Source organism: Onthophagus taurus, chromosome 10, assembly GCF_036711975.1.
Source record: "Onthophagus taurus isolate NC chromosome 10, IU_Otau_3.0, whole genome shotgun sequence".
Lineage (NCBI taxonomy): Eukaryota > Metazoa > Arthropoda > Insecta > Coleoptera > Scarabaeidae > Onthophagus > Onthophagus taurus.
In genome coordinates, this window is record NC_091975.1 from 300,350 (window position 1) to 324,248 (window position 23,899).

The 23,899-nt window shown below is 25.5% G+C and overlaps 3 protein-coding genes and 1 long non-coding RNA gene across 20 annotated transcripts; 3 read left to right on the forward strand and 1 right to left on the reverse strand.

Moving 5' to 3' along the window:
• The first annotated feature begins 678 nt into the window (after nucleotides 1-678).
• Nucleotides 679-2,233, forward strand: LOC111423149 (protein obstructor-E-like). Its single transcript, XM_023056398.2, has 4 exons — nucleotides 679-783; nucleotides 1,263-1,395; nucleotides 1,455-1,786; nucleotides 1,910-2,233. The coding sequence occupies exons 1-4, from the start codon at nucleotides 717-719 to the stop codon at nucleotides 2,158-2,160; spliced, it is 783 nt and encodes a 260-aa protein (XP_022912166.2). The 5' UTR covers nucleotides 679-716; the 3' UTR covers nucleotides 2,161-2,233.
• A 201-nt stretch (nucleotides 2,234-2,434) lies between these two features.
• On the forward strand, nucleotides 2,435-5,440 carry LOC111423146 (zinc finger protein 883-like). 4 transcript variants are annotated; one of them, XM_071199128.1, is made up of 4 exons: nucleotides 3,098-3,300; nucleotides 3,356-3,471; nucleotides 3,526-3,598; nucleotides 3,652-5,440. In XM_071199128.1, the coding sequence occupies exons 3-4, from the start codon at nucleotides 3,566-3,568 to the stop codon at nucleotides 5,248-5,250; spliced, it is 1,632 nt and encodes a 543-aa protein (XP_071055229.1). In that variant the 5' UTR covers nucleotides 3,098-3,300; nucleotides 3,356-3,471; nucleotides 3,526-3,565; the 3' UTR covers nucleotides 5,251-5,440. The 4 variants fall into 4 exon arrangements, with proteins under 4 accessions (XP_022912163.2, XP_071055229.1, XP_022912164.1 ...); XM_023056395.2 differs by lacking the exons at nucleotides 3,098-3,300; nucleotides 3,356-3,471; nucleotides 3,526-3,598 and adding an exon at nucleotides 2,435-2,979; XM_023056396.2 differs by lacking the exons at nucleotides 3,356-3,471; nucleotides 3,526-3,598 and having other exon boundaries at nucleotides 3,101-3,300.
• A 129-nt stretch (nucleotides 5,441-5,569) lies between these two features.
• Nucleotides 5,570-8,643, reverse strand: LOC111423147 (uncharacterized). Of its 12 annotated transcripts, none has more exons than XR_011641541.1 (3): nucleotides 8,367-8,643; nucleotides 5,956-8,318; nucleotides 5,570-5,887 (listed from the first exon to the last, which is right to left on the reverse strand). It is a non-coding gene; the product is annotated as an uncharacterized lncRNA (long non-coding RNA). The 12 variants fall into 12 exon arrangements; XR_011641538.1 differs by having other exon boundaries at nucleotides 5,570-5,896; XR_011641537.1 differs by having other exon boundaries at nucleotides 5,637-7,829; nucleotides 7,898-8,318.
• Nucleotides 8,644-9,333: 690 nt separating this feature from the next.
• Nucleotides 9,334-23,075, forward strand: LOC111421169 (1-Acylglycerol-3-phosphate O-acyltransferase 2). 3 transcript variants are annotated; one of them, XM_071199282.1, is made up of 4 exons: nucleotides 9,334-9,464; nucleotides 22,018-22,195; nucleotides 22,245-22,378; nucleotides 22,491-23,075. In XM_071199282.1, the coding sequence occupies exons 2-4, from the start codon at nucleotides 22,020-22,022 to the stop codon at nucleotides 22,997-22,999; spliced, it is 819 nt and encodes a 272-aa protein (XP_071055383.1). In that variant the 5' UTR covers nucleotides 9,334-9,464; nucleotides 22,018-22,019; the 3' UTR covers nucleotides 23,000-23,075. The 3 variants fall into 3 exon arrangements, with proteins under 3 accessions (XP_071055383.1, XP_071055384.1, XP_022910082.1); XM_071199283.1 differs by lacking the exon at nucleotides 9,334-9,464 and adding an exon at nucleotides 10,288-10,380; XM_023054314.2 differs by lacking the exon at nucleotides 9,334-9,464 and adding an exon at nucleotides 21,865-21,953.
• Nucleotides 23,076-23,899: the final 824 nt, after the last annotated feature.

Genomic DNA, 23,899 nt, shown 5'->3' on the forward strand with positions numbered 1-23,899 from the left:
CCTTTTTTTTCTCAAATATAAAATAAATTTTGACAAAGTAGGAAAATAGGTATGTAGCAGTTGGTAACACCGTAACACTTGAAAATAGAAATTTGCATTGACAATTAGAAACTGTCAAAACACAAAATGTGTTCACCTGACAAACATGTTTCATGTACACCTCCCAAAATAAGAGAAATTGCTCAGAGTTCATCATTGTGGACCTTGTATTCGATGCTAAGAACGTATTTAAACATCCATGGACAAACATTGTCATATTGACAACTAGAAAAATTAATGACCCAATGTCACCAACATGAACTGGTTCCATAAAATGTTACTAAAATCTCATTACAGCATCGGATGCTGTAATGATGTACGGATAAATCAAATTAAATTATTAAGATCGTATTTTTTCATGATGTATTAGTTTGAGGGCGTTTAATATTTGAATTAGATTAATTTTTGATTTAATTATAAAATGTCAAAATTTAGCTTTATTGATTTAATTTATTATTTAATAATGATTTACATTAATCAAAGAGTAATTTAGGAAGGATTTTCCGAAAAAGAAAATCCTGTTTACTCACTAATCAATTAAACAACTTTTATTTTGAAGAAAAAGTAGCCAATGGGACAAAAAGTCACGAAAGTCCTTGGCATTAAATTGAGTGAACATCGTTGGTATCTCTTCATTCGTATGGGTTCAGTGCGTTCGTAAGAATCATACAGTTTAAATGTTAAAGATGAACAAATCTTCGCTTTGTGGTTTTTTATTATTCATCGCGTTTACTTTAACTCAAGGTAACAAATAATTTTAAAAGATTTAAGTTAGAAGAAGTATTTTATTTTCTTTTCAAAGATAAAAGAAATAACAATTTGTATAAAATTAAAGATAAAAAATTATGTTTTTCGATTATAACACATTTAAGTAAAGGTCACAAAATCAATTTTGGTGTGGTGCATCTACAATTTTGGAAAAGAAACCTGTTTTACAACAATCAAAAACATTTAAAAAGTGATTGTCCTTCACTTTTACTTACGAAAAACGAAAAAATCGTTTCATAACGATTGTCAATGAATTAATTAGCTTAAATTAATGTTAAAGGTTTGCCAAAAAAAATCTTCTTTTGAATTGACGTAACCAACAATCAATAACTTGAATAACTTTCACTTTTGAAGTGAAGAAATCTTAAAATTAACTTTAGTATTTGTTGAATACTATTATCTTTTAACGAGATAAAAAGGGAAAGTTTATTTTAATAATTAAATTTTTATTTGAGGTCAAAGATTTGCTACTTTTAATAGCAGAAATAGTCAATCTTTTCCTAATTCTCAACAATTTCAACAACAACAGCAAGGAAGTTTTCCGTGTCCAGAAAAAACGGGAAGATTTCCTACTGCACAATGTGATAGGTTATTTAAATTATCTTATAGGTATAAATTTCGCTTTATTTAAATTTTTTGATTTTTAGCTACATTGAATGTATTGATGGTGTTGGAGAAGAAAAATTTTGTCCGGACGGTCTCCTTTTTAACGCTTTAACGAATCCTTTGGCTTTTCCTTGTCAATATCCCATCGATGTTGATTGCGTTGGACGAACAACAACACAACCAGCTCAACCAACTGAAGATTGTCCTCATCAATACGGTTATTATAAAATCGGTGACGAAGCAAATTGCGGCCAATTCAAAAATTGCGTCGCAGGAAGAGCTTTTACTTTCGATTGTCCGGAAGGGTTGGCTTTTAACGAAGAAAGTTATAGATGTGATTGGCCCGATCAAGTTCAATCTTGTAATGCTGAAGGTTTGTTAACTTTATAATTATTTAAGAGTAGGCAACCAATATTACACTCGTGCTAATTTGATTGCGTAACAATTAAAATTTAAAAATTACTTTTTTAAATTAAATTTTTATAAATTTTTTTAGCCTTCTTAGGATTTACTTGCCCCCCAGAAGCAAAAACATTCGCCCCATCTGAATACAAATATTTCCGATCGCCCAATGATTGTCAACGTTATTTTATTTGCATCGAAAACAAACCAAGATTATACAATTGCGGGGAAGGACAAGCTTTTAACGATTTAACGAATAGTTGTGATGGTATTGAAAATGTTACTGGTTGTTTGCCACAATATAATCAAAATTATGATCAATCCAGAAGAAATTTTAGAGTGTAATTATATTTTTGTTGTAATTTTGAAAACTTATAATGATATTTTTATTATAATAAAAGGTTTTTAAATTTAATAAGCATTTTTAATTAAAATAAAACAAAATTTAATTAATATTTATTTATTTTTAAAAATATTTAATTCTAAAAACTAGCGTAATCTATTGTTGACGTCAAATAACACATAAAAAACAGAATCCTGTAATTTTAATTATGTTACAAACAAAACTTTTTAGGTTATGTTTACTCAAAACATTCTTTTTTAAAACAGTTTTTAATCCAATCTTTTCAAAGAAAACAGAATGAAACAATTAATTCGGTGGTTTTCTTTAAAAATTAAATGTGTGAACGAAAAATTAAATCGTGTGTTTATCCCAACGAACGTGTACGGTGGGCGATTTTCAAAAAACCCGCCAAACAAAACGAGCAGATGCCGATGAGGCGGCGTCCGAAGGGGGCCAGGCGCAAGTCTGGCGACAACCACGTTCAGTTTCCGCGATCGAGCCAACCGACAATACCTCCGCCGGTAAAAAACGGTTAACGGCGCCAGGAAACCGAAAACAACACGAATCTTTGACGTTTTTATTAAAACAGCGAGGCGATATTTGGCCCCCTTTTTTGATTACGATTGCGTTCCTAATTTTTTTTAGTGCGTGCGTGTACCCGGAGTGAAAAAAATATGGGCACGGTCGACGATTGGAGAGGTTACGCAACGATTTGTCGTCTGTGCTTACAACGAGATGGTTTTATGCTCGGAATTTTCAATCATATACAAGGAAAAGAAAAGAGTATTTATAAAAAAATTATGGATTGTACAGCTTTAGAGGTAACTCGAATTTTTTTATTCGTTTAACGTAAATTTGTATTTTTTAAATATAATTAATCGATTTGAGGTTAATTTAAACGCTTTTTTTATGATTTTAATTCATAATTTAAAGTTATATTTACCTTAATCACCCTGTATAACTTGGTTATTTCCGGTTCTGTAACACTTCACTTTCTTTCCACCATGTTTGTTGATTTTTGTTTGTATTGAACACGATGGCAACGACATTTTAGTTGGTTAAACGAATATTTTCTTTTATTATAAAATACACGTTTTCGCCCTTTTTTAAAACTAAATTTATTTCCCAACACTCATTTAAACGTAAATATAAACACTTGTTTGTTTATTGATTATTCTTAAACTGGTTTGTTGTTAGAAAATTGGCAACTTCGTGTTTATTGATTCGTTGTCATGGTAACGAAATTATTTGAATTCAAAAATTAAATCTTCCCCAAACTGTGATGTAATGTTGAAATTGCTGTTTTGATAAATGTAAGTTGATCGTTTCCGAGTTGTAATATTTTACCGTACTTTTCTCGTTTTCAGCGTAATTTGAATTCAAACAGATCAAATGTCAAATTAAAATATGACATTTCAATTCGTCACCATGACAACCAATGTAACCTAGAAAAGCTTCCCGAATAATTTAAAATTATATTTATATTCTTGTAGATATCGTTTGGAGATGGTTTACCAACAAGCATTTGCCACCGTTGCCTTTATAAAATAGAATTTTGCCTGGATTTCCGGCAACAATGTTTCGTATCAGATGCAACACTTCGTCAAATAAACGGTTTGAATTCAAAGCACCTGGAGAATGCGACATCCGGAGCTGGTTATATGATGGCAGAGATCCCACCAGGAAATGAGGACGACGTTGTGATGGTCGTCGACCCACACGCCCTAGATTACGATTCCGAATATGATACAGACAACAATGATGTTGTTGAGAATGTTGAAAACGTTGAAAATGGATTAGAAGTAAACGATTTGCAAGAATTTAGAAACGTTTTTTTATGTAAATATTGTGATAGGGCATTTACTGAAAAATCGGAGTGTAATTTGCATGAAAACTCAGAACATAACGTAAATGTTCCATATGATTGTGCGGTTTGTGACATGACTTTCGCTGATAGGATTAATTATTCGGCACATTTAAAAAGTGTTCATCAAAACGACAAACCCTACAATTGCCCGCAATGTGAAAGAAATTTCTCAAGAAGATCAGATTTAAGAAAACACACCGTTGTCCACACAGGAATAAAACCATTCACCTGTTCAATTTGTTATAAATCATTTTCAAGAAACACAAATTTATCGAAACACATGAGGATCCACTCAGGACAGAAACCTTTTGTATGTCAAAAGTGTCCGAAAACGTTCATATCGAAAGGAGATCTCACAAGACATACCATAATTCATTCAGGACAGAAACCATTTTCATGTAATTATTGTAATTTAAGTTTCGGACGTAGAGATAAATTACTTCGACACGAAAAAAAACATTATAACCAAGAATCGAAAGAGAATTCTGAAGATTTTTGTAATTTAAACTTAACGAATTTTGATGCATTAGAAAATTCACAAACTATAAACGAAGAAAACGAAGAAAAATCTGAATGGCCAAGCTCTGAAAACATGGTAATTAATCTCGACCCATTCAATAATTACCACAACACATCAGGAACCCCACCTCATCATCAACCCGAAATCAATTCCAACATAAATTTAAACTTACCGTTCAACGATGATTTTCCACAAACGCAAATTGAAAATTCACATGAAAGTTTTTCAATTTTAGATGGAGAAAATAGAGATCTCCCGCAAATTCCGGAACACATAACCGGAGATAGTTTTACAAATAGTCCGCCAAATACAAATTCGTTTGATGATACCGAAAAAGTGAAACGGTTTCCTTGTTATACATGTCATAAACGTTTCTCCAGTTTCGAGGGATTAAAAATTCATATGCAAATGCATTCCGGAAATAGACCCCATCATTGTAATATTTGTAATAAATCTTTTATGAGAAAACGCGAACTTGATAGGCATATTGCCACTCACACGGGCATGAAACCTTTCAAATGTACGAGTTGTGATAAAAGGTTTGGAAGAAAGGATAAGTTAATTAGGCATATGAGGATACACGAGGTGAATCGGGAACATATTTGTGTGATTTGTGGGGCGACTTTTAATCGTAAGGATGGGTTAACTCATCATATGAAGACTCATGTTAAAGATGAGAGCGAAATTTTGACCAATAATATTTAAAAGAATTCAAAATTGATGTGAAATTTGGTTTTTTAAGGTTAAGTTTTTTTTTAGGTTAGGTTTTTTTTTGATAACTATTTTTTGAAATGATTAATATTTATATTAATAATCAAATAGTGAATGTATAATGTTTTTAATTCATTTATAATATTTTCAATAAAAAAAAACAGTTAAATAAAGAATTATAGTTTGTACAAAAATTTTTAATTTAACCTCTAAATACACATTTAATTGATTTTTGAGCCATTTTATTTAGGTTATGTTTGTTTTTGAGGTTAGAATTATTGACATTTTTTTGTAATCTTTAATTAACAACAAATTCCTGTAAAAAATTAGCTTTAATGCTTTAAAAAATTTACCTTACAGGTGAAAAAAATGTAAAAATATTTTACATCAAATATAAACGATAATTTATTTTACAAATATGCATAAAAAGTTGCCTATCTATATAAATATATTAAAATTAATTTAAATATTTTTTGGAGCTGGTTTCCTTGTTATACCTGTTATAAACATATATTAATTTATAGTTTCGTGTCGCTTTTTAATATGATTTATTAATACATATCTATGATAAGCCTTAAAATCACAGAATCACACTCATCTTATTATCTATCTTATATCTCTTCTAATTTTCCTAAACATACTGGATGATAGATTAAATCACAATCGTAGCAAATTACGTATGTTTTAACTTGTACTTACACATTTTAATTGATTCTCGACCCATTTTACTTAGGTTATGTTTGTTTTTGAGGTTAGAATTATTGACATTATTTTTTTGTAATCTTTAATTAACAACAAATTCCTGTAAAAATTAGCTTTAATGCTTTAAAAAATTTACCTTACAGGCGAAAAAAATGTAAAAATATTTTACATCAAATATAAACGATAATTTATTTTACAAATATGCATAAAAAGTTGCCTATCTATATAAATATATTAAAATTAATTTAAATATTTTTTGGAGCTGGTTTCCTTGTTATACCTGTTATAAACATGTATTAATTTATAGTTTCGTGTCGCTTTTTAATATGATTTATTAATACATATCTATGATAAGCCTTAAAATCACAGAATCACACTCATCTTATTATCTATCTTATATCTCTTCTAATTTTCCTAAACATACTGGATGATAGATTAAATCACAATCGTAGCAAATTACGTATGTTTTAACTTGTACTTACACATTTTAATTGATTCTCGACCCATTTTACTTAGGTTATGTTTGTTTTTGAGGTTAGAATTATTGACATTATTTTTTTGTAATCTTTAATTAACAACAAATTCCTGTAAAAATTAGCTTTAATGCTTTAAAAAAATTACCTTACAGGTGAAAAAAATGTAAAATATTTTACATCAAATATAAACGATAATTTATTTTACAAATATGCATAAAAAGTTGCCTATCTATATAAATATATTAAAATTAATTTAAATATTTTTTGGAGCTGGTTTCCTTGTTAAAAAAGTTATAAACATGTATTAATTTATAGTTTCGTGTCGCTTTTTAATATGATTTATTAATACATATCTATGATAAGCCTTAAAATCACAGAATCACACTCATCTTATTATCTATCTTATATCTCTTCTAATTTTCCTAAACATACTGGATGATAGATTAAATCACAATCGTAGCAAATTACGTATGTTTTAACTTGTACTTACACATTTTAATTGATTCTCGACCCATTTTACTTAGGTTATGTTTGTTTTTGAGGTTAGAATTATTGACATTATTTTTTTGTAATCTTTAATTAACAACAAATTCCTGTAAAAATTAGCTTTAATGCTTTAAAAAATTTACCTTACAGGTGAAAAAAATGTAAAAATATTATACATCAAATATAAACGATAATTTATTTTACAAATATGCATAAAAAGTTGCCTATCTATATAAATATATTAAAATTAATTATTCTTTTTAAATATTTGTTGGTTTCCTTGTTATACATGTTATAAACATGTATTAATTTATAGTTTCGTGTCGCTTTTTAATATGATTTATTAATACATATCTATGATAAGCCTTAAAATCACAGAATCACACTCATCTTATTATCTATGTTATATCTCTTCTAATTTTCCTAAACATACTGGATGATAGATTAAATCGCAATCGTAGCAAATTACGTATGTTTTAACTTGTACTTACACATTTTAATTGATTCTCGACCCATTTTACTTAGGTTATGTTTGTTTTTGAGGTTAGAATTATTGACATTATTTTTTTGTAATCTTTAATTAACAACAAATTCCTGTAAAAAATTAGCTTTAATGCTTTAAGAAACTTTACCTTACAGGTGAAAAAATCTAAAAATATTATACATCAAATATAAACGATAATTTATTTTACAAATATGCATAAAAAGTTGCCTATCTATATAAATATATTAAAATTAATTTAAATATTTTTTGGAGCTGGCTTCCTTGTTATACCTGTTATAAACATGTATTAATTTATATTTTCGTGTCGCTTTTTAATATGATTTATTAATACATATCTATGATAAGCCTTAAAATCACAGAATCACACTCATCTTATTATCTATCTTATATCTCTTCTAATTTTCCTAAACATACTGGATGATAGATTAAATCACAATCGTAGCAAATTACGTATGTTTTAACTTGTACTTACACATTTTAATTGATTCTCGACCCATTTTACTTAGGTTATGTTTGTTTTTGCGGTTAGAATTATTGACATTATTTTTTTGTAATCTTTAATTAACAACAAATTCCTGTAAAAATTAGCTTTAATGCTTTAAAAAATTTACCTTACAGGTGAAAAAAATGTAAAAATATTTTACATCAAATATAAACGATAATTTATTTTACAAATACGCATAAAAAGTTGCCTATCTATATAAATATATTAAAATTAATTTAAATATTTTTTGGGGCTGGTTTCCTTGTTATACATGTTATAAACATGTATTAATTTATAGTTTCGTGTCGCTTTTTAATATGATTTATTAATACATATCTATGATAAGCCTTAAAATCACAGAAATCACACTCATATCTTGATTTTTTGTTTTCGTTTGGATTTTCTGCAACTTCATTTTTAAATAATAATAAAAATATGCCTTTTATGTTTTATTTACCTATATTTTCTGTTTGAGAGGACTTTGAAGTAGAAATATTTAAAGTTGGCTTCGAGCAGCAAAATAATTTCCCGGTTGAATCTATAAAGAAACCTTCTAATTTTCCTAAACATACTGGATGATAGATTAAATCACAATCGTAGCAAATTACGTATGTTTTAACTTGTTTTAAACATGTATTACACATTTTAATTGATTCTCGAACCATTTTACTTAGGTTATGTTTGTTTTTGAGGTTAGAATTATTAATATTAATTTTTTTAAAATCTTTTGTGTCTTGTTGATATTAATTAATTAATAACAAATTCTTGTAAGAAGTTGTTTTACTAATACTATAAAGAAATTTTACCTTTTATAAAGAAAATAAATTTTAATATGATAAATGATAACCAACTTAACACATGTGTGGAAAATGTTGCCTATCTATCAAAAAAATTTTTTTAATTCTTTTTATATCTTAAATGTTAAATCTTTTAATACTTGTTAATTGATTAATTTTTTTGTCGTTTTTATTTAAGTGTTTACTTAGAGTTGGATTTTCGGTTGAATGAAACATTGCGGTACATTGCGGATCGCGTAGTTTCCGTTCATTAGCACGATAAAATAGTGAACGGCACCACCACTACGATGGAACGTGGTTTCGTTCTCTTCGTCGGCTCCGGTTTTCCTCTTCCTACGTTTACGGATGTTGCGTTTTCCATCCTTTTTCGACGACGTTTCAAAGCCGGCACGGCACTAAAGGACCGAAAACCAGGCCCTCCTAAAACAACGTTCAGTTGGTCGTCGCGCAGCGAGCATTTCGTTCAAAGAAAAATTTAGAAATAAAAAAATTTGTTGATTAATAAATAAGTGGGAAATAAATTAATTTTAAAAAAATGACATTTATTTTGACAGATAATTTGAAGGTTAATTTTTTTTAAAACCTTTAAAAACCCGTTATAGTTTAAATATTTACAAAAAAAAACGGTTAAATGTGAAACGAACTGCTTTTTCTTTTTCTTCACGTGTTCTTTAATTTTATTTTCGGTGGTGAAAATCGAAAAAAAAATTAATAATTTCCATTTTGGGTTGTTTCTTATAATTTTTATATTTGTTTAGGTAAGTATTTTTCGATTTTTATCGTTTTTTGTTGCTGTTGTTAACGCAAAATCGGAAATTAATCTTTTTATCTTAATGGATGAATCAAGGTTTTTTTATAGAAGTAAGAGGGATGCTGGTTTTTAATCAATAATGTCCAACAATTCGGTTAGTAGTACTGCAAAATCGCTTTGTTCGTGAATAAAAACGACATTAAATCGCGTTAAAAATAATCTTAAAATCAATTCACGTTGTTATAATCATTATACAATCACTAATCTTTTTAAATTCGATTATTTTTAGCTCATTAGGAATTTAAATGAAGCTAAAAGAAAAATAAATTATTATATTTATTGTTATTAATTAATTAATCAATTTCTTCCTTAAAAATTATACAAAACAATTTCGTTGACGCAATCGTAACAGAATATGGATGATGATGTCATCTAATCATGTCTTTACTGCAAATTTACTGAGTAATTTTTATGTTTAATAAAGTTTTGTGAGTTGTTTAGTTTTTTTTATATTTTCATAATAAACGTATTAAGATGTTTTAGCTGTAATTTAATGTAAAAATCATTGTCGTTCAAATTACCTTAAATTATTGAAATCGTTTTGAATTACAACAATAAACCTTGTAAAATCATTTTAAAAATAGTTGAATCCTTTATGTTTCTATTTCGTTTTTTATTGCTTCATTGTGCTATGGTTCATTTGATATCGCAAAAGAGTGGTGTGTTCCTTTGAACTTTGTGTGGTTCGCAACACTTTCTTCAAATTGTTTATAAATCCTACTTATTCGATTCGTTGCCGTTATCGTTCTAATACCGCGAACTGTTAAAGCCGATTACCAGTTAAAATAATTTAGATATTATTTCCTTTCTATAGTTTAACTTCTTTGTTTCCGTTGAGTAATTGATAAGTAAACAATATAAAAGTAAGTAAAACATCTCTTTTTAAGCTAACGTAATTTCATTCAAAAAATATCAAAGAAAAACATCCACAAGAAGAGGTTAACATAAACTTAATCATATCTATTTTATTTATAACAACTAAGAAATGATTTTGATATCAAATTAAAGTTTGAAATCTCTTCTTTAAAACGACATAATTTATTTCATTCATTAATTAGAAAAATTTCGGAGAAAAACCCTTTCAATAAAAAGAGGTTAGGATTGACGACATTTTTTTAACATAAACTTAAAAAAATCATATCTATTTTATTTATAACAACTAAGAAATGATTTTGATATCAAATTAAAGCTTGAAATCTCTTCTTTAAGACGACATAATTTATTTCATTCATTAATTAGAAAAATTTCGGAGAAAAACCCTTTAAATAAAAAGAGGTTAGGATTGACGACATTTTTTTTAGCATAAACTTAAAAAAATCATATCTATTTTATTTATAACAACTAAGAAATGATTTTGATATCAAATTAAAGCTTGAAATCTCTTCTTTAAGACGACATAATTTATTTCATTCATTAATTAGAAAAATTTCGGAGAAAAACCCTTTCAATAAAAAGAGGTTAGGATTGACGACATTTTTTTAGCATAAACTTAAAAAAATCATATCTATTTTATTTATAACAACTAAGAAATGATTTTGATATCAAATTAAAGCTTGAAATCTCTTCTTTAAGACGACATAATTTATTTCATTCATTAATTAGAAAAATTTCGGAGAAAAACCCTTTAAATAAAAAGAGGTTAGGATTGACGACATTTTTTTTAGCATAAACTTAAAAAGTCATATCTATTTTATTTATAACAACTAAGAAATGATTTTGATATCAAATTAAAGCTTGAAATCTCTTCTTTAAGACGACATAATTTATTTCATTCATTAATTAGAAAAATTTCGGAGAAAAACCCTTTAAATAAAAAGAGGTTAGGATTGACGACATTTTTTTTAGCATAAACTTAAAAAAATCATATCTATTTTATTTATAATAACTAAGAAATGATTTTGATATCAAATTAAAGCTTGAAATCTCTTCTTTAAGACGACATAATTTATTTCATTCATTAATTAGAAAAATTTCGGAGAAAAACCCTTTAAATAAAAAGAGGTTAGGATTGACGACATTTTTTTTAGCATAAACTTAAAAAAGTCATTTCTATTTTATTTATAACAACTAAGAAATGATTTTGATATCAAATTAAAGCTTGAAATCTCTTCTTTAAGACGACATAATTTATTTCATTCATTAATTAGAAAAATTTCGGAGAAAAACCCTTTAAATAAAAAGAGGTTAGGATTGACGACATTTTTTTTAGCATAAACTTAAAAAAATCATATCTATTTTATTTATAACAACTAAGAAATGATTTTGATATCAAATTAAAGCTTGAAATCTCTTCTTTAAGACGACATAATTTATTTCATTCATTAATTAGAAAAATTTCGGAGAAAAACCCTTTAAATAAAAAGAGGTTAGGATTGACGACATTTTTTTAGCATAAACTTAAAAAAATCATATCTATTTTATTTATAACAACTAAGAAATGATTTTGATATCAAATTAAAGCTTGAAATCTCTTCTTTAAGACGACATAATTTATTTCATTCATTAATTAGAAAAATTTCGGAGAAAAACCCTTTAAATAAAAAGAGGTTAGGATTGACGACATTTTTTTAGCATAAACTTAAAAAAATCATATCTATTTTATTTATAACAACTAAGAAATGATTTTGATATCAAATTAAAGCTTGAAATCTCTTCTTTAAGACGACATAATTTATTTCATTCATTAATTAGAAAAATTTCGGAGAAAAACCCTTTAAATAAAAAGAGGTTAGGATTGACGACATTTTTTTTAGCATAAACTTAAAAAAATCATATCTATTTTATTTATAACAACTAAGAAATGATTTTGATATCAAATTAAAGCTTGAAATCTCTTCTTTAAGACGACATAATTTATTTCATTCATTAATTAGAAAAATTTCGGAGAAAAACCCTTTAAATAAAAAGAGGTTAGGATTGACGACATTTTTTTTAGCATAAACTTAAAAAAATCATATCTATTTTATTTATAACAACTAAGAAATGATTTTGATATCAAATTAAAGCTTGAAATCTCTTCTTTAAGACGACATAATTTATTTCCTTCATTAATTAGAAAAATTTCGGAGAAAAACCCTTTAAATAAAAAGAGGTTAGGATTGACGACATTTTTTTTAGCATAAACTTAAAAAAGTCATTTCTATTTTATTTATAACAACTAAGAAATGATTTTGATATCAAATTAAAGCTTGAAATCTCTTCTTTAAGACGACATAATTTATTTCATTCATTAATTAGAAAAATTTCGGAGAAAAACCCTTTAAATAAAAAGAGGTTAGGATTGACGACATTTTTTTTAGCATAAACTTAAAAAATCATATCTATTTTATTTATAACAACTAAGAAATGATTTTGACATCAAATTAAAGTTTGAAATCTCTTCTTTAAGACGACATAATTTATTTCATTCATTAATTAGAAAAATTTCGGAGAAAAACCCTTTAAATAAAAAGAGGTTAGGATTGACGACATTTTTTTAGCATAAACTTAAAAAAGTCATTTCTATTTTATTTATAAGAACTAAGAAACGATTTTGATATCAAATTAAAGCTTGAAATCTCTTCTTTAAGACGACATAATTTATTTCATTCATTAATTAGAAAAATTTCGGAGAAAAACCCTTTCAATAAAAAGAGGTTAGGATTGACGACATTTTTTTTAGCATAAACTTAAAAAAATCATATCTATTTTATTTATAACAACTAAGAAATGATTTTGATATCAAATTAAAGCTTGAAATCTCTTCTTTAAGACGACATAATTTATTTCATTCATTAATTAGAAAAATTTCGGAGAAAAACCCTTTAAATAAAAAGAGGTTAGGATTGACGACATTTTTTTAGCATAAACTTAAAAAAATCATATCTATTTTATTTATAACAACTAAGAAATGATTTTGATATCAAATTAAAGCTTGAAATCTCTTCTTTAAGACGACATAATTTATTTCATTCATTAATTAGAAAAATTTCGGAGAAAAACCCTTTAAATAAAAAGAGGTTAGGATTGACGACATTTTTTTAGCATAAACTTAAAAAAATCATATCTATTTTATTTATAACAACTAAGAAATGATTTTGATATCAAATTAAAGCTTGAAATCTCTTCTTTAAGACGACATAATTTATTTCATTCATTAATTAGAAAAATTTCGGAGAAAAACCCTTTAAATAAAAAGAGGTTAGGATTGACGACATTTTTTTAGCATAAACTTAAAAAAATCATATCTATTTTATTTATAACAACTAAGAAATGATTTTGATATCAAATTAAAGCTTGAAATCTCTTCTTTAAGACGACATAATTTATTTCATTCATTAATTAGAAAAATTTCGGAGAAAAACCCTTTAAATAAAAAGAGGTTAGGATTGACGACATTTTTTTTAGCATAAACTTAAAAAAGTCATTTCTATTTTATTTATAACAACTAAGAAATGATTTTGATATCAAATTAAAGCTTGAAATCTCTTCTTTAAGACGACATAATTTATTTCATTCATTAATTAGAAAAATTTCGGAGAAAAACCCTTTAAATAAAAAGAGGTTAGGATTGACGACATTTTTTTTAGCATAAACTTAAAAAAATCATATCTATTTTATTTATAACAACTAAGAAATGATTTTGATATCAAATTAAAGCTTGAAATCTCTTCTTTAAGACGACATAATTTATTTCATTCATTAATTAGAAAAATTTCGGAGAAAAACCCTTTAAATAAAAAGAGGTTAGGATTGACGACATTTTTTTAGCATAAACTTAAAAAAATCATATCTATTTTATTTATAACAACTAAGAAATGATTTTGATATCAAATTAAAGCTTGAAATCTCTTCTTTAAGACGACATAATTTATTTCATTCATTAATTAGAAAAATTTCGGAGAAAAACCCTTTAAATAAAAAGAGGTTAGGATTGACGACATTTTTTTAGCATAAACTTAAAAAAATCATATCTATTTTATTTATAACAACTAAGAAATGATTTTGATATCAAATTAAAGCTTGAAATCTCTTCTTTAAGACGACATAATTTATTTCATTCATTAATTAGAAAAATTTCGGAGAAAAACCCTTTAAATAAAAAGAGGTTAGGATTGACGACATTTTTTTTAGCATAAACTTAAAAAAGTCATTTCTATTTTATTTATAACAACTAAGAAATGATTTTGATATCAAATTAAAGCTTGAAATCTCTTCTTTAAGACGACATAATTTATTTCATTCATTAATTAGAAAAATTTCGGAGAAAAACCCTTTAAATAAAAAGAGGTTAGGATTGACGACATTTTTTTTAGCATAAACTTAAAAAAATCATATCTATTTTATTTATAACAACTAAGAAATGATTTTGATATCAAATTAAAGCTTGAAATCTCTTCTTTAAGACGACATAATTTATTTCATTCATTAATTAGAAAAATTTCGGAGAAAAACCCTTTAAATAAAAAGAGGTTAGGATTGACGACATTTTTTTAGCATAAACTTAAAAAAATCATATCTATTTTATTTATAACAACTAAGAAATGATTTTGATATCAAATTAAAGCTTGAAATCTCTTCTTTAAGACGACATAATTTATTTCATTCATTAATTAGAAAAATTTCGGAGAAAAACCCTTTAAATAAAAAGAGGTTAGGATTGACGACATTTTTTTAGCATAAACTTAAAAAAATCATATCTATTTTATTTATAACAACTAAGAAATGATTTTGATATCAAATTAAAGCTTGAAATCTCTTCTTTAAGACGACATAATTTATTTCATTCATTAATTAGAAAAATTTCGGAGAAAAACCCTTTAAATAAAAAGAGGTTAGGATTGACGACATTTTTTTAGCATAAACTTAAAAAAATCATATCTATTTTATTTATAACAACTAAGAAATGATTTTGATATCAAATTAAAGCTTGAAATCTCTTCTTTAAGACGACATAATTTATTTCATTCATTAATTAGAAAAATTTCGGAGAAAAACCCTTTAAATAAAAAGAGGTTAGGATTGACGACATTTTTTTAGCATAAACTTAAAAAAATCATATCTATTTTATTTATAACAACTAAGAAATGATTTTGATATCAAATTAAAGCTTGAAATCTCTTCTTTAAGACGACATAATTTATTTCATTCATTAATTAGAAAAATTTCGGAGAAAAACCCTTTAAATAAAAAGAGGTTAGGATTGACGACATTTTTTTAGCATAAACTTAAAAAAATCATATCTATTTTATTTATAACAACTAAGAAATGATTTTGATATCAAATTAAAGCTTGAAATCTCTTCTTTAAGACGACATAATTTATTTCATTCATTAATTAGAAAAATTTCGGAGAAAAACCCTTTAAATAAAAAGAGGTTAGGATTGACGACATTTTTTTTAGCATAAACTTAAAAAAATCATATCTATTTTATTTATAACAACTAAGAAATGATTTTGATATCAAATTAAAGCTTGAAATCTCTTCTTTAAGACGACATAATTTATTTCATTCATTAATTAGAAAAATTTCGGAGAAAAACCCTTTAAATAAAAAGAGGTTAGGATTGACGACATTTTTTTTAGCATAAACTTAAAAAAATCATATCTATTTTATTTATAACAACTAAGAAATGATTTTGATATCAAATTAAAGCTTGAAATCTCTTCTTTAAGACGACATAATTTATTTCCTTCATTAATTAGAAAAATTTCGGAGAAAAACCCTTTAAATAAAAAGAGGTTAGGATTGACGACATTTTTTTTAGCATAAACTTAAAAAAGTCATTTCTATTTTATTTATAACAACTAAGAAATGATTTTGATATCAAATTAAAGCTTGAAATCTCTTCTTTAAGACGACATAATTTATTTCATTCATTAATTAGAAAAATTTCGGAGAAAAACCCTTTAAATAAAAAGAGGTTAGGATTGACGACATTTTTTTTAGCATAAACTTAAAAAATCATATCTATTTTATTTATAACAACTAAGAAATGATTTTGACATCAAATTAAAGTTTGAAATCTCTTCTTTAAGACGACATAATTTATTTCATTCATTAATTAGAAAAATTTCGGAGAAAAACCCTTTAAATAAAAAGAGGTTAGGATTGACGACATTTTTTTAGCATAAACTTAAAAAAGTCATTTCTATTTTATTTATAAGAACTAAGAAACGATTTTGATATCAAATTAAAGCTTGAAATCTCTTCTTTAAGACGACATAATTTATTTCATTCATTAATTAGAAAAATTTCGGAGAAAAACCCTTTCAATAAAAAGAGGTTAGGATTGACGACATTTTTTTTAGCATAAACTTAAAAAAATCATATCTATTTTATTTATAACAACTAAGAAATGATTTTGATATCAAATTAAAGCTTGAAATCTCTTCTTTAAGACGACATAATTTATTTCATTCATTAATTAGAAAAATTTCGGAGAAAAACCCTTTAAATAAAAAGAGGTTAGGATTGACGACATTTTTTTAGCATAAACTTAAAAAAATCATATCTATTTTATTTATAACAACTAAGAAATGATTTTGATATCAAATTAAAGCTTGAAATCTCTTCTTTAAGACGACATAATTTATTTCATTCATTAATTAGAAAAATTTCGGAGAAAAACCCTTTAAATAAAAAGAGGTTAGGATTGACGACATTTTTTTAGCATAAACTTAAAAAAATCATATCTATTTTATTTATAACAACTAAGAAATGATTTTGATATCAAATTAAAGCTTGAAATCTCTTCTTTAAGACGACATAATTTATTTCATTCATTAATTAGAAAAATTTCGGAGAAAAACCCTTTAAATAAAAAGAGGTTAGGATTGACGACATTTTTTTAGCATAAACTTAAAAAAATCATATCTATTTTATTTATAACAACTAAGAAATGATTTTGATATCAAATTAAAGCTTGAAATCTCTTCTTTAAGACGACATAATTTATTTCATTCATTAATTAGAAAAATTTCGGAGAAAAACCCTTTAAATAAAAAGAGGTTAGGATTGACGACATTTTTTTTAGCATAAACTTTAAAAAATCATATCTATTTTATTTATAACAACTAAGAAATGATTTTGATATCAAATTAAAGCTTGAAATCTCTTCTTTAAAAGACATAATTTATTTCATTCATTAATTAGAAAAATTTCGGAGAAAAACCCTTTAAATAAAAAGAGGTTAGGATTGACGACATTTTTTTTAGCATAAACTTAAAAAGTCATATCTATTTTATTTATAACAACTAAGAAATGATTTTGATATCAAATTAAAGCTTGAAATCTCTTTTTTAAGACGACATAATTTATTTCATTCATTTATTAGAAAAATTTCGGAGAAAAACCCTTTAAATAAAAAGAGGTTAGGATTGACGACATTTTTTTTAGCATAAACTTAAAAAAATCATATTTATTTTATTTATAACAACTAAGAAATGATTTTGATATCAAATTAAAGCTTGAAATCTCTTCTTTAAGATGACATAATTTATTTCATTCATTAATTAGAAAAATTTCGGAGAAAAACCCTTTAAATAAAAAGAGGTTAGGATTGACGACATTTTTTTAGCATAAACTTAAAAAAATCATATCTATTTTATTTATAACAACTAAGAAATGATTTTGATATCAAATTAAAGCTTGAAATCTCTTCTTTAAGATGACATAATTTATTTCATTCATTAATTAGAAAAATTTCGGAGAAAAACCCTTTAAATAAAAAGAGGTTAGGATTGACGACATTTTTTTAGCATAAACTTAAAAAAATCATATCTATTTTATTTATAACAACTAAGAAATGATTTTGATATCAAATTAAAGCTTGAAATCTCTTCTTTAAGACGACATAATTTATTTCATTCATTAATTAGAAAAATTTCGGAGAAAAACCCTTTAAATAAAAAGAGGTTAGGATTGACGACATTTTTTTTAGCATAAATTTAAAAAAATCATATTTATTTTATTTATAACAACTAAGAAATGATTTTGATATCAAATTAAAGCTTGAAATCTCTTCTTTAAGACGACATAATTTATTTCATTCATTAATTAGAAAAATTTCGGAGAAAAACCCTTTAAATAAAAAGAGGTTAGGATTGACGACATTTTTTTTAGCATAAACTTAAAAAAATCATATCTATTTTATTTATAACAACTAAGAAATGATTTTGATATCAAATTAAAGCTTGAAGTCTCTTCTTTAAGATGACATAATTTATTTCATTCATTAATTAGAAAAATTTCGGAGAAAAACCCTTTAAATAAAAAGAGGTTAGGATTGACGACATTTTTTTTAGCATAAACTTAAAAAAATCATATCTATTTTATTTATAACAACTAAGAAATGATTTTGATATCAAATTAAAGCTTGAAATCTCTTCTTTAAGACGACATAATTTATTTCATTCATTAATTAGAAAAATTTCGGAGAAAAACCCTTTAAATAAAAAGAGGTTAGGATTGACGACATTTTTTTTAGCATAAACTTAAAAAAATCATATCTATTTTATTTATAACAACTAAGAAATGATTTTGATATCAAATTAAAGCTTGAAATCTCTTCTTTAAGACGACATAATTTATTTCATTCATTAATTAGAAAAATTTTGGAGAAAATCCGTTTAAATAAAAAGAGGTTAGGATTGACGACATTTTTTTAGCATAAACTTAAAAAAATCATATCTATTTTATTCATAACAACTAAGAAATGATTTTGATATCAAATTAAAGTTTGAAATCTCTTCTTTAAGACGACATAATTTATTTCATTCATTAATTAGAAAAATTTCGGAGAAAAACCCTTTAAATAAAAAGAGGTTAGGATTGACGACATTTTTTTTAGCATAAACTTAAAAAAATCATATCTATTTTATTTATAACAACTAAGAAATGATTTTGATATCAAATTAAAGCTTGAAATCTCTTCTTTAAGATGACATAATTTATTTCATTCATTAATTAGAAAAATTTCGGAGAAAAACCCTTTAAATAAAAAGAGGTTAGGATTGACGACATTTTTTTTAGCATAAACTTAAAAAAATCATATCTATTTTATTTATAACAACTAAGAAATGATTTTGATATCAAATTAAAGCTTGAAATCTCTTCTTTAAGATGACATAATTTATTTCATTCATTAATTAGAAAAATTTCGGAGAAAAACCCTTTAAATAAAAAGAGGTTAGGATTGACGACATTTTTTTTAGCATAAACTTAAAAAAATCATATCTATTTTATTTATAACAACTAAGAAATGATTTTGATATCAAATTAAAGCTTGAAATCTTTTCTTTAAGACGACATAATTTATTTCATTCATTAATTAGAAAAATTTCGGAGAAAAACCCTTTAAATAAAAAGAGGTTAGGATTGACGACGTTTTTTTAGCATAAACTTAAAAGAATCATATCTATTTTATTTATAACAACTAAGAAATGATTTTGATATCAAATTAAAGCTTGAAATCTCTTCTTTAAGATGACATAATTTATTTCATTCATTAATTAGAAAAATTTCGGAGAAAAACCCTTTAAATAAAAAGAGGTTAGGATTGACGACATTTTTTTAGCATAAACTTAAAAAAATCATATCTATTTTATTTATAACAACTAAGAAATGATTTTGATATCAAATTAAAGCTTGAAATCTCTTCTTTAAGATGACATAATTTATTTCATTCATTAATTAGAAAAATTTCGGAGAAAAACCCTTTAAATAAAAAGAGGTTAGGATTGACGACATTTTTTTAGCATAAACTTAAAAAAATCATATCTATTTTATTTATAACAACTAAGAAATGATTTTGATATCAAATTAAAGCTTGAAATCTCTTCTTTAAGACGACATAATTTATTTCATTCATTAATTAGAAAAATTTCGGAGAAAAACCCTTTAAATAAAAAGAGGTTAGGATTGACGACATTTTTTTTAGCATAAATTTAAAAAAATCATATTTATTTTATTTATAACAACTAAGAAATGATTTTGATATCAAATTAAAGCTTGAAATCTCTTCTTTAAGACGACATAATTTATTTCATTCATTAATTAGAAAAATTTCGGAGAAAAACCCTTTAAATAAAAAGAGGTTAGGATTGACGACATTTTTTTTAGCATAAACTTAAAAAAATCATATCTATTTTATTTATAACAACTAAGAAATGATTTTGATATCAAATTAAAGCTTGAAGTCTCTTCTTTAAGATGACATAATTTATTTCATTCATTAATTAGAAAAATTTCGGAGAAAAACCCTTTAAATAAAAAGAGGTTAGGATTGACGACATTTTTTTTAGCATAAACTTAAAAAAATCATATCTATTTTATTTATAACAACTAAGAAATGATTTTGATATCAAATTAAAGCTTGAAATCTCTTCTTTAAGACGACATAATTTATTTCATTCATTAATTAGAAAAATTTCGGAGAAAAACCCTTTAAATAAAAAGAGGTTAGGATTGACGACATTTTTTTTAGCATAAACTTAAAAAAATCATATCTATTTTATTTATAACAACTAAGAAATGATTTTGATATCAAATTAAAGTTTGAAATCTCTTCTTTAAGACGACATAATTTATTTCATTCATTAATTAGAAAAATTTCGGAGAAAAACCCTTTAAATAAAAAGAGGTTAGGATTGACGACATTTTTTTTAGCATAAACTTAAAAAAATCATATCTATTTTATTTATAACAACTAAGAAATGATTTTGATATCAAATTAAAGCTTGAAATCTCTTCTTTAAGACGACATAATTTATTTCATTCATTAATTAGAAAAATTTCGGAGAAAAACCCTTTAAATAAAAAGAGGTTAGGATTGACGACATTTTTTTAGCATAAACTTAAAAAATCATATCTATTTTATTTATAACAACTAAGAAATGATTTTGATATCAAATTAAAGCTTGAAATCTCTTCTTTAAGACGACATAATTTATTTCATTCATTAATTAGAAAAATTTCGGAGAAAAACCCTTTAAATAAAAAGAGGTTAGGATTGACGACATTTTTTTTAGCATAAACTTAAAAAAATCATATCTATTTTATTTATAACAACTAAGAAATGATTTTGATATCAAATTAAAGCTTGAAGTCTCTTCTTTAACATAATATAATACAATTAACATTTGTAATAAGACTTTTTAAAAACAAATTTTATTCAGTAACATTTTTTCCGATCATAAATCGATAAAAAAACGTAACAGGATGAAATTTAAACAATATTCTAAACGTTTCTGGCGTTATCAGTTGAGATAAGCCCTGTGGTTCAGCTTAAAAGCCTAGAAGTCGATCTTTTAGGTGTGTTTTAACCTTACCCGGTTGAATCACGTGCAAATCTCTTTTTAAACCTTTATATCTCGTTTTAAAATTTTGTTTTTAAACGTGCCCGATTATATAAAATCATAAAAAAGTGAAGCAATTTAAAATATGTGTGTTTAAAAGTGTAAGCTAGGATTATACGTTTATGTAATTATTGTTTTATTTTATTGATTTTTTTTCAATTTCAGATATGGGATATTGGTTATGGATAATCATGGTGATTATCTTTTGGATTGTCTTGTGGAAAACGAGCTCTGTGGCACGATATTATTTCAAATTTTCAATTTTTGCACTTGCAAGTGTTGTGTTTGCGACGACCCCAATACCTTTTATGCTACTCAAACCGAAAGATAGCAAAAATGCTTTGTAAGTTATATATGAAATTTAATCCAAAATTTTAATGTGTTTTATTTAGAATTCCAGCAGCTGGACTTAGATTAGCTGCTAAATTGATGGGTGTGAAATGTATCGTTCATGGTAAAGAAAATATTGTAAAAGATAGTGGATGCGTTGTTGTTATAAATCACCAAAGCGTTATCGATTTAATAGGTATGATTAAAAGAAATTATCTAATTTTAAATAAAAATTTTGTAATAAGCAACATAAATAACGTTGAAGTAAAATTGGTTGCCTACCTTTTTGTAAAAATTTTTTTTTTTAGTTTTAGCAGAATTATGGCCTATAATGGACCGTTGTACCGTAATCTCAAAAAAAGAAATTTTCTACATTTGGCCCTTTGGTTTAGCTGCGTGGCTTTGGGGCACCATATTCATCGATCGTTTAAATGCCGGTAAAGCACAAAACGCGATAAATAGTACGGGTAAATTGATCCGCGAGCGAAAATCGCGCGTTCTCATGTTTCCGGAAGGCACGCGGAGCTTAAAGGACAAATTGTTGCCATTTAAAAAAGGTGCCTTCCATCTCGCCATAGCGTCCCAGTGCCCCGTTCAACCCGTCGTCGTTAATCGGTACACGTTCTTGGGAAACGCGCGTTTCGATGACGGCGAAATTCACATTACGATACTACCTCAAATCGAAACCGTTGCGTTTCATAAGCAAAACATCAGAGAATTGATCGATCATACATACAATGTTATGTCTAGTTATTTGGAAAATTTAGATAGAAATCCAAATAATAATATCGATAAGGTTTGTGAAAAAATGAATTGAAAGTGATTCTTTTTTCAGTTTGTTATTTATGTACGTAATTTAAAAATTGTTAATAAAAGTATTTTTAACTAGTAAATTGATTAATTTTTTATTTATTAACAAGGGTAAAACATAAAACCAATTTTGATGGCTTAAAATTTAAAACTTAATACTTGCAGATAACCCAAACATACACAAAAAGAATATTGAGTTACGCTATTTTTAAAAGATTATTTCATTTTGAAGCTAACACGAAAGTGTAATAGTATATTAAAAAACAAGTTTCGTAAGACACGTTTGAAGTGCACGAATTCAAATTGAAAAACGAGTGGCGAAGCCTAATGGAATGAGTGCTTTAAGTCTTATGAAACGTGTTTTTTATGCTATTTTTTGTAATTCGCGTTTTATCCTCTTTTTTTTCTCAAAAATAAAATAAATTTTGACAATGTAGGGAAATAGGTATGTAGCAGTTGGTAACACCGTAACACTTGAATATAGAAATTTGAATTGACAATTAGAAACTGTCAAAATACAAAATGTATTCACCTGAAAAAAATGTTTCATGTACAGGGTGGTTCAAATTCGATGTCCGAATAGGCTAACTCGGAAACTATAAGAGTTAGAAAAAAAGTAGCTTACATGTCATGATCTCGTTTTTCGAGAAACTGCTAATGCCGAAAACCTCATAGCGCTATCGTCTTTTGTTTTTCCGCTAGAGGCTAAAATTGAAAATATCGTAAAACCAGCAAGCGCAATTATCTTGGTTATTATTATAGCTGGAGTATTATAACTAAGACATTATATGGACACTTTTTTACAGAGAATTTGATGACGTAGTCAAAAAAATTTTTTTGGTTTTAGATTTTGAGATATTATCACAATGTTCGTTTTTTTAAATGGAAACAACCACTGATTATTCGC

Excerpts from the sequence above, each read along its gene's own strand:
- LOC111423149 (XM_023056398.2), top strand. The coding sequence starts at position 717 with ATGTTAAAGATGAACAAATCTTCGCTTTGTGGTTTTTTATTATTCATC. Across the intron at positions 784-1,262 it reads CGCGTTTACTTTAACTCAAG|GTCAAAGATTTGCTACTTTT; the intron begins GTAACAAATAAT and ends TTTTTATTTGAG. Across the intron at positions 1,787-1,909 it reads TCAATCTTGTAATGCTGAAG|CCTTCTTAGGATTTACTTGC; the intron begins GTTTGTTAACTT and ends AAATTTTTTTAG.
- LOC111423146 (XM_023056395.2), top strand. The coding sequence starts at position 2,833 with ATGGGCACGGTCGACGATTGGAGAGGTTACGCAACGATTTGTCGTCTG. Across the intron at positions 2,980-3,651 it reads TGGATTGTACAGCTTTAGAG|ATATCGTTTGGAGATGGTTT; the intron begins GTAACTCGAATT and ends ATATTCTTGTAG.
- LOC111421169 (XM_071199282.1), top strand. The coding sequence starts at position 22,020 with ATGGGATATTGGTTATGGATAATCATGGTGATTATCTTTTGGATTGTC. Across the intron at positions 22,196-22,244 it reads AAAGATAGCAAAAATGCTTT|AATTCCAGCAGCTGGACTTA; the intron begins GTAAGTTATATA and ends TGTTTTATTTAG. Across the intron at positions 22,379-22,490 it reads AAGCGTTATCGATTTAATAG|TTTTAGCAGAATTATGGCCT; the intron begins GTATGATTAAAA and ends TTTTTTTTTTAG.